At 27.9% G+C, this 19,017-nt stretch overlaps 1 protein-coding gene across 1 annotated transcript in view; it reads left to right on the top strand.

Moving 5' to 3' along the window:
- Nucleotides 1–14,688, top strand: part of LOC134833992 (protein tincar) — a 97,811-nt gene extending 83,123 nt beyond the window's left edge. The window contains exons 8-13 of the mRNA XM_063848505.1: nt 10,115–11,128; nt 11,637–11,863; nt 11,927–12,212; nt 12,345–12,621; nt 12,955–13,297; nt 13,856–14,688. Of these exons, the coding sequence (XP_063704575.1) occupies nt 10,115–11,128; nt 11,637–11,863; nt 11,927–12,212; nt 12,345–12,621; nt 12,955–13,297; nt 13,856–14,683 (2,975 nt within the window). The 3' untranslated portion in view covers nt 14,684–14,688. The remainder of the gene's footprint in view (nt 1–10,114; nt 11,129–11,636; nt 11,864–11,926; nt 12,213–12,344; nt 12,622–12,954; nt 13,298–13,855) is intronic.
- Nucleotides 14,689–19,017: the final 4,329 nt, after the last annotated feature.

Here is a 19,017-nt window from a genome sequence, read left to right as displayed (position 1 = left end):
AATATTACCTCATAACACACATCGTCCTTCTACTTAACGCCCATCATTCCAACATTATCCTTCGGTTATTTGAACATCGCATCGAAAAATGGGTCACATTTTTTTTATTAAATATTTAATCCTTATTTGATTTTTTGTCGTCCCATTTTCTAATCATTTTCTACTTTTCCTAAAATATTTCCGATAAATTCCTCTTGTCGTGTCATGTCAAGAAGCAAGTTTTATTAGAATTTCGTCCTGAAGTAAAGCAATTTCACGCACAACTTGATTCATGATTATCTGCCGGTCGGGCGTTAATTGAAAATTTGTATCACGTTTTATTGGAGTTGAAGTTGCTGCTTGTTAGGTAGAGAAAATGGATTTTTTTTTTGGGTGTGAAGCGTATCGAACATTAAAAAAGGGGTCAAAAGTCGCACTTCAACTTAATTGATTATGTTTATTATTACTTTGCATGAGTTTGAGAAAATGAGGAAAAAAAGAAGAGAAATGGGATGAAAGGAGTGACAGGAACAAGAAAACAACTTGAAACGAATAAAAGATTTAATTCATTCATTGAAAAGTTTGCTGAAAAGGATTTCTCGGCGAAAGTTTATTTTTCTGGCGGTGACATTTTTAATTTCCTTTTGAATTTTTTATTTCGCTTTAGATTTTTTTTGTTTAAGAATTTAATCTAATTTGACCTATTTTTTCACCTTTTTAAAAGAAGTTGAATAAAAATGTGATATTTTGCCTGTTAGATTTTATTTTTTCATAGTTTGAGAATAGAAAATTTTTGTATTCAGCAAAAATTTGAATTCAGCAAATTTTTTAATTCAGCAAATTTTTAATTCAGCAAATTTTTTAATTCAGCAAATTTTTTAATTCAGCAAATTTTTCAATTCAGCAAATTTTTTAATTCAGCAAATTTTTTAATTCAGCAAATTTTTTAATTCAGCAAAGCTGAATTTGATAATTTTTACCAAAAACTTCAAAATAAAATAAATTCCTTCCAAAATCTGTTAATTATCGTAAATTAAACAAAATCCCATCTCATAATTAGTGAATTACTATAACAATTAGAACAAAATTATCGCATTACTTCTTCTTTTTTCTCTATTCTCGTTACATTTTCTCTCATCTCAGCTTCAAACAAAAACGGAAAGAACAATTTAAAATAAATTAAACAATGAAAATGTCGTAAAAATTGCATAATTTTCCCTCCTTTTATCTTTTTTCCTTTAATTCGAAGAAATTCATCTGCACCTGCTGTCCTCAAATCCGCTTCATCTCCGTTTCCTTATCTCTTTTGAAGTGTTTTTATGTCGTTATTGTGCGTGAAGTGAATTGCTAATTTAAAGATTTTTTGTTTCCTTGAAACACATGGTCTTGATTCATTCGGGCCGAAAAAGGATTTTTTTTATTGAATTTCATCCCTTTACGAAAATCACGTTTTTTACGCGAAATTCAAGCTAAGAAGTGATAAAATTGCCAAAGAAGAAAAATATCACGTAAATGTTTTCTTTTTAATTAAGCGTCGTCTTTAACGTTCGACGGTCAGAAAAACAACCCTCCAAATTTTTGGCACTAATTTTATTTTTTATTGCTTTTGTCTTTCTCGAATTTTCCTCGTTTTGCGAGTCACGTGTGCACATTCATTCACTTTCGGCAAAAAAAGAAACAAAAACGCTGTCAAACACAAACATAAAACATTTCGTTACATAAATTCATTCATTTTCATTACACAACCACGTTCCAACGACTTTTCTCTCCGTAAAACGATGATTCGACAAAATTCCTCGAGATTCGTTTTCTTCAAGAGAAAAAGACGAAAAACAAGTCGTTACGTGTTCAAATTCGGGTTTATGACCTGAAACTCATCACCTCGTCGTGCGATTTGCATTTGGCTCGAAAAATTAGAGACGAGACTCGTTAAACCGATTAGAACATCAAAAGTTATCATTCCATGCCATCGTCGCACCGCAAGAAATGTCTCGCGATTACATATGGGACTTGCTACTCAAATGAGGGAAACAAACATTAAAAGTTACGGCGGAATTTTGTTTGGTAATAAAAATAATAAAGTTTAATGTGTTATTACACGAGGAGTGAGAGAGACACGGGAACGAGACTTACATGCAAAATTACGCACGAAAATGTTTATTTTGACTGCCGAATTTAATTCACTTTACTCCAGATTTGTGCCGGGCGGCTTTTCGTTCTTCCCCCTGAAGTTTTGTTTCTTTATCTAGTTAAGAAGGAGCGAATTTTAATACAAAAAAACTTTTGGAGCTCTTTAAAAAATGAAAGCTATGCGACAGTTTATAATTTATGGTCGTTTTTTACAAATTTTTTCCTTTGTTTCGAGTAAAAAGTGAATAAAAAGATTAAAAAATTGAACAGAAGTGCCTCAGAATCGTTCAGGCGGGTTGTAAAGTACATAAAATATAGACAAGAATTGCGGTTTGCTACTTGCTTGAAGGAAATTTATGGTAGTTCGCGTTTTTAGCGACATTTTTTTACGGTATGAGTCGTTATTTCTTCAACAGGAGAAATAAAGAAAAAAAAATTTTAAGATAAAAAAGCTGTTGTTCGATTTTTTTTTTTCATGAGAAGTTAAGAAAAAAATGAATGTGTCATAAGTTTTTATTATTTTGTCATTTTTATAGCAAAAAAAAAAACATGAGAAATGAAAAAAAATAAAAATTTAATTGAAAAAAATTCAAAAATTATTTTTATCATAAAAATTTAAATTTATTTAAAAAATTTTTTTTTAAATTATTTTTTAATTCAAAAAAAAAAATTATTTTTAAATTTTACAATTTAATTTAAAAATTTTAATATACAATTTTTTTAAAAAATTTTTAAAAAAATTATTTTTTTTAAAAATTTTAATTATTTTAATTATTTTTTTAAAATTTTTAATTTTTATTTTTAAATAATTTTTTTTATTTTTTTTTTATTTAAAATTTAATGAAAACTTATTAAAACTTAAAAAAAAAAAAAAATTATTTATTCTTAATTAACATATTATTTTTTATTCAAAAAAATTTAATTAAATAAATTAAATAAACGATTTTTTTACACGTATTAATAATTAAACTTTTGAAAAATTTTATTTCGTAAAAAGCAATTAAAAAAATTTAGTTTTTGAATTAATTTTATTTCTTTAATAAATTTTTATTTTTGAAATTAATTTAATTATTTTTTAATTTTTTTATTTTTAATTCAATTTTAAAAAAATTATTATAAAATTATAAAAAGGAAATTTTTTTAAGAGGTTTTTTAAAATTTTTTTTTTAAATCTTAAAAATTTCATTTTTTAAAAAATAAAAATTTTTTTCTTCAAAACCCATTTAAAAATCATAAAAAATAATTTTTTTCTCCAAAACCCATAAACAATTCAAGGAAATAAACAAAATTAAAGTAGGAAATATTTTGCATTCACGAAACTTTTCTTTCCCCAAACGACAAATAAACTTTTATTTTTCATTTACTTCCTTTCCGCGTTGCACTCCACAGAAAAACTTGTAAGAAAAGTAGGAGAGAAAGTTTCCTCAAACAATAATTTATAGCTGTTGAAACTATTTCCCGCTCCCTTTTTGTCTCTCCAACGAACAAAAACAAAAAAAAACTAAGTTCAAGAACGAAAAGCCATAAATGACTGTCTGTCTCGTGAATAATTTTCTTTTATCAGCACGACACTCTATTCAATCGTTTTCACTTCATTTGAAGCCAATTTAATGCAAAATGCATCCAGACTTCAGACAAAGAGGGATCATCAGGTAAAAGTTAATTAGTCACAAACTAATCGAATTACGTGAAAATTAAACGAGATGCAGTCAAATTGAGGAACAATGGGGATTCATTTAAAATTTTCTTTCTCCATTTATTTTGTGGAAAAAGAAAAAAGTGACACGGAAATAGAGAAGACACTTCTTAATATTGATTTGCATAAAGATAGCAAACAAACAAAAGATTTATTTGTCTGATTTTCTTCGTTGTCAGAGACACGAGAATTGAGAATTGATTTCCTCTTGTGTCTTGAGGCGATTTCTTTGAACACATCGTCACATGTTGGCAAGAAATTTTCTCACAAAGGACAAAAAGCGACGTGTTTAGTTGTAAAATGTGCTCAAAAGTGAATAGAAGTACATTTTTCACGCCATTAGTTTCATTTTCCTTGCAAAAGTTGAACGTTGCCATGTTTGCTTGCGAAAGAAAATTAGAATATTACACCTGAGGGCGTTACAAATAACAATAAAAACAGGAATTTTGTTAACTTCTTGCCAAGTTTTCGACGTGAGCTCTTAAGATGTTGAAACAATGGAGCGCAGCGGTGAAATTTAACCAACAACGTCGACACTGTTTTTGATAAATTTCTGATTATTTTTGTCTACAAAGGTTTTTTTTCTTTATCGTTTATCCGCTTTTTATTTATTACCGCTTTGAAGAAGAAAAAAAAATTGAGAAGACATGAGGGATCATTCAACTTTTTGAGTTCAAGAAACATTTTAAAAATTTTTAAGGCACGAAAACTGCTTGCTGAATAAAATAAATTGCTGCTTAATTCATTAATTTAAATACTGAATCATTAATACTGAATTGAAAAATTTGCTGAATTGAAAAATTTGCTGAATTGAAAATTTACTGAATTAAAAAATTTGCTGAATTGAAAAATTTACTGAATTGAAAAATTTGCTGAATTGAAAAATTTGCTGAGTAAAAATATTTTTATTCAGACAAATTTGAACTCAAATCTGCACAAAAGTTCAAATCCCTTTTCCATTAAATTTATTCAAATTCAATCAATATTTTTTTTATAAATTCCTTTTGTTATTCAATTCCTTGTCAAACTGTCCCATATCTGTCTCGTTATTTCTCATCCATTTCCATTCACTTTTATGACAAATTTAATTTTACCTTCGTTATGACTCTCATAAATTTCTCTACAGCACAAAAATTTCGCTTGTCAATGTCCTGCTTTTTATCTCTTTACACAAAATATGTGACCTGAATACTTTTTGCTACCTGATATGATCGATTTTTTCCTTCCTTTATTTACTCATGTTATGATATTTTTATAAATAAAAGCGGAAAAGCAGGTCATCGACCTACTGATAAAAATCTGATGACTCGACAAAAAGAAAAACAAATATTTTTTTTTGTTTCTAACGAAAATGTGTCATAAAAATAATTAAATGATAATCTAAAAATTTCTTTTGCATTAAAAAACACAAGGCGCTTCCTTAAAATTCTTTTAAATTATCTTTTATCCCCCGTTTTGAAGTGTTCCTTAAGTGCTTTAATTGTGTAATCATCATCAACGCTCGTCTTTGATCCAAGCAAAATTTATTTAGAATAAAATTTAAAATGGAAAATAATTTCGAGGGGAGCGTCAAGACATTTATAAAGACAAAAATTGAAGAAAAAAGACAGAAATTGGGGATATTTTTGCTGTAATCTGTCACTCGTGACAAAATCAAAACAAAAAATTTTCGTCGACAGAAAAAAAAGCAAAAATTGGATTAACATCGGGAGGCCTTTGACTGTTTCTTGTCTCTTTTTCGCTCTCCCCAATAAAGCCAACCAAGTGTGAAAAAAATCGTAAATTTTTGTCTTTTCTTTTATCTTCTTCACGGCACTTCTTTGTTCGCTGTCGAGTTTCATTGAAATCTAGAGCAACATTCCTCTTAATTTTCGTCAGTAATAATCTGAGAATTTACGAGTTTTTTTTGCTCGCGCCTTGCTTTAATGGCATCGTGTTTAATATCCTGGAAAATGAAGTTCATTGACCTGAAGATTTTTTTCAATTTTTTTCTTCAATGAAAAAATCGTAAAAAAGTAGTTTTCTCAATTAAAAGTGAGGAAAAACGCATTTCCGTGTTTTTATTCACTTTTTGTGGTGCGTTTTTACGATTTCACTCGTATTTGTTATAAAAATAGAGATATGCAAAGTTTTATGGCTTTTTATGTTGATTTACGTGAAAAGGTGCGTGCTTCTTCCTTTTTTTACATTTTTTACTGACTCTTGATTGGCTAAAAGATCGTAAAGAAAATAAAAAGTGGCTATCTTAACGACTCCTTTCTTTTTTTATATTTTTTCAAGTTTTCACCTGAACTTGGAACAAAAAAATAAAGAAAAAAGGGGTTGCTTGATAATTTAAATGAAAATTTTTATTATTATTAGTCTGGATTTTTTTTCTTCATTATCAAGGAAGAAATTTTTTTCAGACAAAAAAAAACAGAAACAAAGAACAAGACATTTATTTTCATTTTCTGTGGATTTCTGTTTTTTCTTTCAATAAAAGAAGGCTCAATGGACAAACAAACATTAGATCCATTAAGCTTTCATTGACTAAATTGTCTTCCGGTCCGAAGCAATTTTCTGTCAAAACACAAAAAAGTGTTTTTATTTGCTGAATATTAGAACGGTAAAGGAAACAAGAAGCATTTTGAAAGTAAATAAAGTCGAAAAGTAAGTGCAAAAGGAAGGATTACACAATAAGTGAAGTAAATCATCAACAATAACAAAAGTAATAAGCGTTGAAAGGAAAATATTTAAGGAAATGGAAAAAGGGACTTACAAGTCGAGACAAAAGAAAAGGAATAAAGAAAGATTTTCATCATATAATCATTTTTTTGATGAAAATTAACTGAAAATGCTTAATCAAAACATAAAATTGACTGTTAAGTTAAGTTTATATAACGAAAATTTGATATTCAGCTAATTCAGCAAATTTATGAATTCAGCACGAATTTCTAATTCAGCAAATTTTAACATGTCTTTAAATAAAATGTTTTAAATTTTGCACGAATTTCAAATTCAGCAAACTTTACTTTTACCTTAAAAAATATTTTGAATTCAGCACGAATTTCAAATTCAGCAAATTTATCAATTTAAATAAAATTTAAAAAAAAATAAAATGAAAGGTTTACCTTAAAATTTAAAATAAATTTTCGAAAAGAGATTATCGAAAACTCAAACATAAACATTCCAATCTCAACCAAAAATCAAATTTCCCCTTTTTGAGTTCAGTCCATTAAATAATAATCTCTGTTTAACTTGTTCGGCTGAATCGCACGGCATGTTTTCGCCAAATGCACTCCAAAACACAATATTTGCGGTTTAAATTGTTCGCTTCACTTCAATGCCATCGTTAAATATGGAAAACGTTGTTTTTGTTGCAATGGCACTTGTGCCTGTCTGAGAGGCAAAAACATTGTTCGCACTGCTCAATTATCTATTCATGAAAATTCATTCGTTCAAAATTTTAGTTTGAATGTTGAATTTTTAAAAATATTTTTTTAAAACAAAAATCGCAATAAAATAACAACAGGTCGCAAAATAAAATTTCCGGGACAGGGAAATGTTAGTTAAGCCTATCACTAAATCACTCGGTTTTTTTTTCGTGTAAAATGTAAACAAAATTGTCAAAATACTAAATAAATGCAAACAGTGAATTTACAGACGAAGCGCGTGGTTGGCAAAAAAGAACGAAGAGTTTTTATAACATAATTAATAGGTTTATTCCAACACCGGTCGTTTGCACTCGCTCTGTGACATTTTATTACTTTTTAATGTTGGTTTATACATTTTCGAGATTCATGTGCAACATGTGCCATGTGTGTGGCGGGATAAATGATCCTTGATCTCTCGTTGTCTGTTCTACTATTCGGAGAGTGAATGTATAGAACAATGGCTAAAAATAACGAGATGGCACAAAAAACAGTGAGCTAGACTGATTTATGTGTCTCATGTACCTTTGTTAGTTCGCCTGAATTGATTATTTGTCACAAATTTGAGACGCGAATTGCAGTTTCATATTTCGTTTTGTGAAAAATTGATTTTTTTTTGTAAAAGTATTCAGCGAATTTGTATTCAGCTAATTTTAAAATTCAGAGTAATTTTTAAAAAATTTATTATTTCATTAAATTTCAATTTTTTTAATTTCAATAAAATTTCAACATGAAATAATTTTTAAAAAATTGATTGTTTTATCAAATTTCTTTTTTTTTATATTTTAATAAAATTTCAACATGAAATAGAATTTTGCTGAATAAAAATTTGAATTTTTTTTTGCTGAATTTGAAAATTTACGAAATTGTAAAAAAAATGTTTGAAAGAAAATTTTCGAATTTTGCATTTTGAATTCAATAATTTTTACAATTCAAAGAAAATTTTAAAAATTTATTAATTCAGCAATTTTCTTAATTTTTATTGTTTAAATTGAGTTTTGCTGAATTGAAAATATTTTTTTTAAACTTCTTTCAGAATTTAAGAAATTTTTTAGTTCAGAAAAAAAATATTTCAGCAAACTTTAAAATTTGGACATATTTTAAATTTTATGAAAAATTTAATTTTGCTGAATTTAAAATATTTTTTTGCTGAACTTGAAAATATTTTTTCAGGCATAAAAACAAATTCATAAAAATCTTCAATTCAGCAAAGAAATTATTTTCAATTCAGCAAATTTTTATTCAGCAAAGAAATTATTTTCAATTCAGCAAATTTTTATTCAGCAAAGAATTTTTTTCAATTCAGCAAATTTTCATATTCAGCAAAACTTAATTTTTCATAAATTTAATTCAATTTAAAACAAAATTTCTTTGAAATATTCATTAAATGAGAAAACTTACCCGAAAATTGTCCATAAATCATCAACTCTACCATTAAACAAACATTCCATCTAATTTTAAAGTGTCATCGTGTCACATAACTTTAATCACGCGTTGTCATCGAAACAATACCTTCCTTCATAACTGTCCCATTCAATGAATTTCAAAAAGGGTCCCGCAATTGTTTTGTCTCCATTCCATCGCTCAGGTAGCGAACAATTAGTGCTCATACAAATTATCCGAAGCATTTTCTACCTCATCAAATGCCGCTTTCCATTGTAGTTATTTATTTATCTAAAACACTCGTAAATGTAATAATACTCCCCCCTTTTAATTAGATTATCCCTCAACTCACTATTTCAGCCTCTGCTGTTTGCGTTGTTTACCAATATGTTTTACAAACACAAATACGACGATAAATTAATTGATCCAGACAATAGTTTTACCCTTTTCCTCTCGAATTTATGAATTTGCTGATATCTGATCTGATGTAGCTACAAGCTGGGGTCATTGTAAAATTATGTTTTAAGTGTTCGGTTAGTTTGCGGCGGTTGCTAACACTCACTAAAATAATTGAGTAACAAATTCTTCGAACAACTTTATTAAATTGCTGAATTTTCTCCCAAAGCAATTCCGCCATTTTTGAAAGGAAACTTTATCTTCGCACGAAAAGTTTTTTTAAAGAATCATCAGGTGAACAAATAACAACAACAAAATTATCTTATGGAACAATTCCTCAAGAATTCGAAAAATAATTTTTTATTCAAAAATTTTAAAACTCGCATGAGAAACTTTTTATGTTGCACATGAGATTGTTGCCAAAAAAAAATAAAATAAAAATTGAACAAGAAAATAAACCGCGTTGTTCTGAAATATGATTCAATATGTTACAAATGTGAGTGTTTGATAAAAAAAAAAGTTTTTCTGTCTCGAAAAGTTTTTATTGCGATGTGCCATTCTGCGTTTATCTATTTTTTTTTCTTTGTCTTTGTTTAACAGGAAGAAATAAAAACGAAACATTTTGGAATTTAAATTAGAGCTCATTAATGTTTTGTATCGTTGCCAGTTGTTGCTTTTTTGCTTGAATTTAGCTTTAATTTAAGATGAAATTTTTGTTTGTTTTTATTTTTAAATTTTATAAAATTATTTGTAAAAATTTTTAAAAATTAATTTCAGAAAAAAATTTAAAAATAAAAAAAATTAATAAAATAAAAATAAATAGAAATTTAATAAAATTTAATAAAAATTAAAATAAAAAAAAATAAAAATAAATTATTTTTTTTTAAATTTTGAAAACTAAATAAATTTTTAAAATAATAAATTAAATTAATTTCTAAATAAAAAAATATTTTTTTTTTAATTAATTTAATTTATATTAGGTAGTTTATATAAACTTTTTTTAATTAAATATTTTGACCAAAAAAAAATTTAAAAAAAAAAAAATTCTAAAAAAAATCTTTTTAGAGAAAAAAAAAATTAAAATATTTTTACTAAAATTTAATTTTCTTTTTTTTTTCAGAAAACATTTGGCGCACAGAGCTCGATTTCATGGTAACGCACAAAGATCGTCTCGTCGTTTTATCATTCATGACTCAACCATATCAAAATTTATCCACCGAGCATCCCAACCAATCAATTTCTGACCTTATCGATACCCGCTTTTTAAACCCAAATGTCTTTGACGAGTCTCGTGTCATCGAAAAGTACCGCGAAGAGTACGAAGAAGACGACATGGATGACGATTTGTACGATTTATCGAACCCTGGCTTGGATAACGAAAGTGCGATAACCTTTTCGACGGGAAGTTCAAACAACTTTTCCGAAGATTACGCCACAGATCCGACCAAAGGTTATCAAAACCCGATAAAAATCGAAAGCACGCTCGAAACTACGGTCGAAATCACGACTTTTACGCCTTCAGTTACAAGTCAGAGCTCGTCGAAGCGTGGAAGACACGGCAAAAAGGGTTCAAAACAGAAAAATCGGAATCGTGGCAAAGGAATTTCGTCTTCGGAGGAAGATCGTCGTTACGAAATCAAATCCGATGAAATTGAATTTGATAAATTTGACGATGCATCGCCCATTTTTGAGGGCGTTCAGCCTCAACAAAGACCTAAGAAACCAAATTCACGAAGAACAACGACGGAAAATCCAACATTTGATCCTCCGAGATCAACACGAGGCCCAAAACGCGTTAAAGACAGCAACATTCACATCCTCAAGCCTGAAAGAGTTCCCGAAAATGCTTTGCCATCGACGCCTGTTTCGACAAATTCGAAGATTTACGAGATAAAACCGAGTCCTGCAGGTAAAAATTTGTCCCGAAAGTCGAGAGAACATTCCGCAGCAGATCTTGAGTTCGAGATTCAGAGTGTTGATGAGGATGATTTTATCATTCGAGATGAGGAAACGGGAGAAATTGTTCGTCCTTCTTATTTGCAAGCTGTTCCGGAGAATATTTCGTTGGAGTATAAAGAATTGCACGGAGTTGCTGGATTTATTCAACGCATTTTGGGAAATCAGGAAGTTTTTGGTGAGTTTTTTTTTGTCTAAAAGTAAAAAAAAATAATTAAATTAAATTTTTAAAAAATTATAAAATTAAATTAATTTTAAAAATAAAAAAAAAATGGAAAGAAATTAAAAATGTTGAAAAAAATTTTTAAAAATATTTTAAAGATTAAAAAAAAATTACAAAATATTTTTAAATAAAAATTTAAAAAAAATAATTTTTTGTTAAATTTTTCGATAAAAATTTTAAATTAAAAATTATTAAACTAAATTTTTAAAAAATTAAAAAAAAAATTATGAAAATTTGAAACAAAATTAAATTAATTTTAAAAATTAAAAAAAAAATTATAAAAAAATTAAAAAAAAAAATTTTTTTAAAATTTTAAAGATTTGAAAAAAATTAAAAATTATTTTCAAATAAAATGAAAAAAAAAATTTTTTTTTGGTTAAATTTTTAAACTAAATTTCAAATTAAAAATTATTAAATTAAATCATTCAAAAAACATTAAAAATTATTTTTTTTTTAATTTCAGATCAAACCAAATGGCATCACATTCCAAGCCTCGAATTCCTGAATCTCGCATTGGCTTTACTCGTTTGGTCTGTTCGCTATCCGAGCGTTTTTTGGAATACATCAAAGACATTTTCCATCATCTTCAGCATTCAAATGGTCGCTAATGCTTTGGATATTCTTTTGTGTTACGCCGGAGTTTCAGTTTTGTACAAACATGACATCGTTGCTGATCGTCTCCCGATGAATGTAAGTCAAAAAATTCACTTTTTTGAGAAAATTTTAATTAAAATTTGTTAAAAATACTTACAGGCTCCTCCATTATTGCTCAACGGATGCGTCACAATTGCACTTTTCTTGTTGGCAGTCCTCCTGATAATTTCTTCTTCGATGATTTTGTATCTTTATGGGCACGGAAGACTTACAGTTGTGATGCGAGATCGTCGAATGATTACCATTAAAGGCGATGTTTGGTCATATTTTGCGCATTGTGCGTCATTTTGCTTCGTTCTTGCGGTTGCTGTGGTAAAAGCTCCCATTATGCATGATCTCAGTGCGACTTATAAAGGAAGTTTGGATGGCGCTGTATTAGCTGCAGGTAAATTTTTACTTGAATTCTTTAAAAAAAATTCAAGATTTTTGTATTCAGCAACTTTTTAATTCAGCAAATTTTTATATTCAGCAAATTTTATACTCAGCAAAATTTTAAAACATTATTTCTCATTTTCAGCTCTCGGAAGCGTAATTCACATCTTCGTATGGATCGTTTTGTGGCTTGGGCTCACAGCAAAACGTCGATGGGTCTTCAAATTGCCCCCGATGGAGTCTCCAAGTGTCATGCAACCTTTGCTTACTTCTCCGCGAGGCGATGGAGGCACAACGAGCGATGGAAGCGGCGACGAAGTCATTTATTGGCCCAAAATTGGACCAAGTTCGCCAAAATTGAAAGTTACTTTTAACGAAGTGCCGAGTACGTCAGATGAAGTTAACGAACACGGCGGCAAGCGGTAATTAAAGAAAAATAAAAAAATGGGATTTCATATTGTGACTGTCCTTATTTCGATTTTGATCATTTTTGAGTTTTGGGAAATTTAAAAAAAAAATTTTTTTTTTGGGGTAGATGCACTTCACTCATATTGATTGATTGAACATTTTTGCACGCTATTGGGAATTTTTTTATCAAAATTTTTTTATGATTTTGAATCATTTTCAATTTTTTTCTTTACTTATTTAGCGCTTGTCTCAGTGTTGTGTGTTTTTCACATCATTTTTTTCATTTCCAACAATTTTATTTTAAAAATTTTCATTAATTGAATTTTTAAATTTTTTTTTTCGCAAAGCTGTACGTCAAATGGAGGGCAATTACGTGTATCCACTACTGCGGGAGAGCCCGATGATGGAGATTATGCCACGTTAAGAGGTCCCAACGGTGATTTGTTGCATTTGAGTCATCATATTACGGAAGAGTACATGTGCAATGATCATGCTGATGACACGTCAGAAGAAGGAAAGTTGTTGGAATGCGTTCGCGATGACAGTGTTACTTATGCGTCGACGAGAGATCTTGAGCCGCCGATGTCGAGTGCGACAATGTCACCCGCTAATAGTTATATTACGTCGCCGGAACACATGATGAGTCCATTGGCGCCTGTTTCGGTGACCGTTCATTCGAATGAGGTTCATGTAAGTTGTAACTTTTTAAATTAAGAAATTCTTCTTGAAATAAAAATTTTTTAAAATTACTTTTAAACATGAAAAATTTCAAAAGTGATAAAAAAATTTTAGATTTAAAAAAAAATTGTGTCAAAAATTGAAATTTAAGTAAAATTTTGATATTTTTCATTGAAAAAATGATAGAATTTTTATGAATTCAGCAAATTTTCATATTCAAAAATTTTTCAAAACTCGATAAACTTTTTTTTAAACTTTAAAAAGAAATTTACGAATATAAAAAAATTTCGGATTCAGCAAATTTATGAATCCAGCAAATTTTCGAAATTCGATAAACTTTTTTTTAAACTTTTTAAATTCAAGAAATTTACGAATTTTAAAATATTTTCGAATTCAGCAAATTTTTGAATTCAGCAAATTTTCGAATTCAGCAAATTTTTGAATTCAGCAAATTTTTGAATTCAAAAAATTTTCAAGTTCAGCAAATTTATGAATTCAGCAAATTTTCGAATTCAGCAAACTTACCAATTCAGCAAATTTACAAAAATAAATAAAATTTTTCCATTTTAGTTATCATCCGCAACTCCCCGTTTGATTCGTCGTGCAGATTCTGGAATGCCAGCTGAAGCTCTAACTCCTCGTTCTGACACAGAAACCGAAAGCTCGACATCTCCTCCCGAACGTGCAAGTTCCGAAAGCTCGGGCGTTCATTCATCCGAAGAGACGAAAGACGAAGTTGTGATCCGTCCTCGTTCGACGCCCTACAAATCGATCATCAAACCCGCACAGCCCGCAATTCAAGAAGAACCTTTTGGTCGTTCAACCAACATGCGAATGTCGAGTTTCATCGCCGACACGGGCGGTTCAAGTGCAACGTTGCCCATCGTGCGTAACAACAACAACGAACAACTGAAACAGGAACTCCCGTATTGCTCAACGATGCCTTTGCCGCCGTCGCATCATCATCCGCAATACAAACCGCAACTTTACACGCCGCAAAATGGCTCAAAAGCGCAAATTCCGCAACACACAACGCTCCCGAATGGCATCATGAACCAACAATCGCCCTACCAATCGAGTGCGTTTCTCCGGAGAATGCCTCAAAATCAATCGCAATACGCGAGCCCGAAGCAACACGAGTCGCCATATGCGCACGGAGGACATCGCACCTTCTCAAAATTGATAAATGATCCGCTGAATAACATGCCGCCGCCTCCGCCGCCTTTGAGTAGCTTCGCATCGGGAAATTCGTCGACAGTGACTTTGATGGAAGACCGCGATTCGGCAAATTATTCGATGATTTCCGATCAGGACAGGGAAATGTACATGAATGCGACGCAATTGCAACAACTTCAACATCAGCAACAGCTTCATCATCAAATGCAGATGCAACATTAATCACCGAGGACTCCTTAAAATAAAAAAAAAAAATTAAAAAAAAAATTGAAATCAAGAAAAAACTTGAAAAAAATTTTTTTTTTGTTAACAAAAAAAATTCAACTATTAAAAAAATAATTAAATCATAATTTTAAGATATTTAATATTTAAGTAATGCGAATTTTTGTATTTATTTAATAATTAAGAAGAATTAACTATAAGAGACACGTTAACGATTTTTTCGCACAACAACAAAAAAAAAATTAATTAAAAATTTTTTTGTACATAAAAAATTGAAAATGACTAATTTTGGGAATTTAATTAATTTAATATTAATTTAATTTTAATATTAAATTAAAAATTTTATTCGAATTAAATCAAAAATAATATTAAAAAAAATATTTGATTAAAAATTAATTTAAGAATTATTTTAATTTTAAGACAAGATTGAACTACGGGTGTTAAATGTTAAAAAAAATAATATTAATTTTTTTAATTGAATTAATTTATGGCGGGTAGATTTATTTCATTTTTTAAATAAATTTTAATTTTTAATTAAATTTTAATTTTTAATTAAATTTTAATTTTTAATTAAAATTAATTTTTAATTAAATTTTAATTTTTAATTAAAATTAATTTTTAATTAAAATTAATTTTTAAAATTAATTAAATTTAATTTTTAATTAAATTCAAAAGCTAAAAAAATAGTAAAAAAAAATAATAAATAATAGAGCTTGACCATACAATCCAAAGAAACATTAGAAGAAAAAAAATTCAGATGGAAACCGAAAAATTAGTGCTTGAAAAAAAATCAATATATTTTGCTAAATAATGAAAAATTAAGAAGAGTCCTAACTTTTAATACTTTTCAAAGAAAAAAAAATATATAAACAATAATTATACAAATTGTATTGAAAACGTAGCAAAATATAAACCAAAAAAACAAAAATTTAGAGGAATCAATAGTTTTTAAGGGAGAAGACCATTAAATGTTGTAACCTTGGATATTATCAATTAAAAAAAATAAAAATATTAAATAAAATAAAATAAAAAAGGGATACAAATAAAAAGTATTGCAATGAAAAGTATTAAACATAAAAAAATAAACGATGAGAAATATGACAATATTTTTAAATAAATAAATAAAAAATAATTAACTAAGATATAGAACAAAAAAAGACACAAAAAAAAATAAAACAGACAGAGAATTTTGTACCGCCCGAATTTTTCCCTTAATTTATTTATTAATAAAAAATATTTTAAAAATTATTTTTTAAATTTTATCCTCGTAGTAATTCCCCCAAAGTAGATTTTTCTTTGTAAATATTAAAAAATAATTTTTAAATTAAAAAAAAAATAAATTACAACAACATCAACTCACCTTTAAAGCAAAATTGTACAAAGACTGATTAGAAAATATTTTACACTATTAAAAAATTTTGTGTTTTTATATAGGTAACATTATTTCAATGTAATGTATTCACTAAAAAATATTTCAATATATGAAGTATAATTAATTATATGATGTTTAAAGTTCTGAATGTTCATGATTTCTCGAGTACGAGTTCGGGATTATATTTAAAGAAAAATCATAAAAAATATTAATATACAAAAAATATGAGGCTTATGAACATTTATCATTCAGCAGCTCTATATCTACAACAAACTATATTAATTATACAAAAAAAAGCTGAAAATAATAATTATCGCTTCATTTAGGATTAAAGTTATTATTATTAATTAATTAAATATATTATAAAGTGGATTAAGGAAGAAACACAAAAAAAGTAAATTATTAATTATTATTATTGTAACGAATAAAATTCATGCTTTATGTAAGATTCAAATTAATTTTTTTTTATTTCAACGAAAATAGGCTTCATTTTATTAAATCGCCTAATTAAAAATTAATTATTTTTTAATATATTTAATATTAATTAAAAAAGTAAAAAAAAAATGGTAAAAAAATATAATTTTTTTAAATTAAATTTAAAAAAAAAAAATTAAAAATAAATATAAAAAAATAAAACAAATCATTTTTTTAATATAAAAATTTAAATAATAAATTAAAAAATGGGAACAAAAAAAAAAATTAAAAATAAATAAAAAAAAATGGTAAGCAAATTTAGTTTTTTTTTATTAAATTAAAAATAAATAAAAATTGAATCAAAAAAAAATTTAAATAATTAATTAAAGTTTAATTTTTTAATTTATTTCCATAAATTAGGTATCAAAAAAATTTTTTGCCAAAATCCTCTTATTATAAGGGCTCATGTACCCATTTTTGAAAATTGAGTTAGATCACCGTTCTCCGTCTCAAAATGTAAACAACTTTTTCTAAATTTTTTTGCCGATGTACAGGAGCCTTTTAAAGATGTTAATTGAAAAAAAAACAAAATCCTCTTATTATGAGGGCTTATTTTTGAAAATTGAGCTTAGTTTTGAACATTAGAAACAACTTTTGTTTTGGACTTTTTCTAAATTTTGCGTTTTCGATGTACAGGAGCCTTTTAAAGATGTTAGCAAAAAAAATTGATGAAAAAAAATTTCAGCCAAAATCCTCTTATTATGAGGGCTCATGTACCCATTTTTGAAAATTGAGCTAGATTACCGTTCTCCGTCTCAAAATGTAGTTTTGAACATTAGAAACAACTTTTGTTTTGGACTTTTTCTAAATTTTGCGTTTTCGATGTACAGGAGCCTTTTAAAGATGTTATCAAAAAAAATTGATGAAAAAAAATTTCAGCCAAAATCCTCTTATTATGAGGGCTCATGTACCCATTTTTGAAAATTGAGCTAGATTACCGTTCTCCGTCTCAAAATGTAGTTTTGAACATTAGAAACAACTTTTGTTTTGGACTTTTTCTAAATTTTGCGTTTTCGATGTACAGGAGCCTTTTAAAGATGTTAGCAAAAAAAATTGATGAAAAAAAATTTCAGCCAAAATCCTCTTATTATGAGGGCTCATGTACCCATTTTTGAAAATTGAGCTAGATTACCGTTCTCCGTCTCAAAATGTAGTTTTGAACATTAGAAACAACTTTTGTTTTGGACTTTTTCTAAATTTTGCGTTTTCGATGTACAGGAGCCTTTTAAAGATGTTAGCAAAAAAAATTGATGAAAAAAAATTTCAGCCAAAATCCTCTTATTATGAGGGCTCATGTACCCATTTTTGAAAATTGAGCTAGATTACCGTTCTCCGTCTCAAAATGTAGTTTTGAACATTAGAAACAACTTTTGTTTTGGACTTTTTCTAAATTTTGCGTTTTCGATGTACAGGAGCCTTTTAAAGATGTTAGCAAAAAAAATTGATGAAAAAAAATTTCAGCCAAAATCCTCTTATTATGAGGGCTCATGTACCCATTTTTGAAAATTGAGCTAGATTACCGTTCTCCGTCTCAAAATGTAGTTTTGAACATTAGAAACAACTTTTGTTTTGGACTTTTTCTAAATTTTGCGTTTTCGATGTACAGGAGCCTTTTAAAGATGTTAGCAAAAAAATTGATGAAAAAAAATCATCTTATTATGAGGGCTCATGTATCCTCTTATTATGAGGGCTCATGTACCCATTTTTGAAAATTGAGCTAGATTACCGTTCTCCGTCTCAAAATGTAGTTTTGAACATTAGAAACAACTTTTGTTTTGGACTTTTTCTAAATTTTGCGTTTTCGATGTACAGGAGCCTTTTAAAGATGTTAGCAAAAAAAATTGATGAAAAAAAATTTCAGCCAAAATCCTCTTATTATGAGGGCTCATGTACCCATTTTTGAAAATTGAGCTAGATTACCGTTCTCCGTCTCAAAATGTAGTTTTGAACATTAGAAACAACTTTTGTTTTGGACTTTTTCTAAATTTTGCGTTTTCGATGTACAGGAGCCTTTTAAAGATGTTAGCAAAAAAAATTGATGAAAAAAAATTTCAGCCAAAATCCTCTTATTATGAGGGCTCATGTACCCATTTTTGAAAATTGAGCTAGATTACCGTTCTCCGTCTCAAAATGTAGTTTTGAACATTAGAAACAACTTTTGTTTTGGACTTTTTCTAAATTTTGCGTTTTCGATGTACAGGAGCCTTTTAAAGATGTTAGCAAAAAAAATTGATGAAAAAAAATTTCAGCCAAAATCCTCTTATTATGAGGGCTCATGTACCCATTTTTGAAAATTGAGCTAGATTACCGTTCTCCGTCTCAAAATGTAGTTTTGAACATTAGAAACAACTTTTGTTTTGGACTTTTTCTAAATTTTGCGTTTTCGATGTACAGGAGCCTTTTAAAGATGTTAGCAAAAAAAATTGATGAAAAAAAATTTCAGCCAAAATCCTCTTATTATGAGGGCTCATGTACCCATTTTTGAAAA

Source organism: Culicoides brevitarsis, chromosome 1, assembly GCF_036172545.1.
Source record: "Culicoides brevitarsis isolate CSIRO-B50_1 chromosome 1, AGI_CSIRO_Cbre_v1, whole genome shotgun sequence".
NCBI lineage: Eukaryota > Metazoa > Arthropoda > Insecta > Diptera > Ceratopogonidae > Culicoides > Culicoides brevitarsis.
Note: the sequence above shows the minus strand (reverse complement) of the source record. Positions and strands in the feature narration are given on the sequence as shown.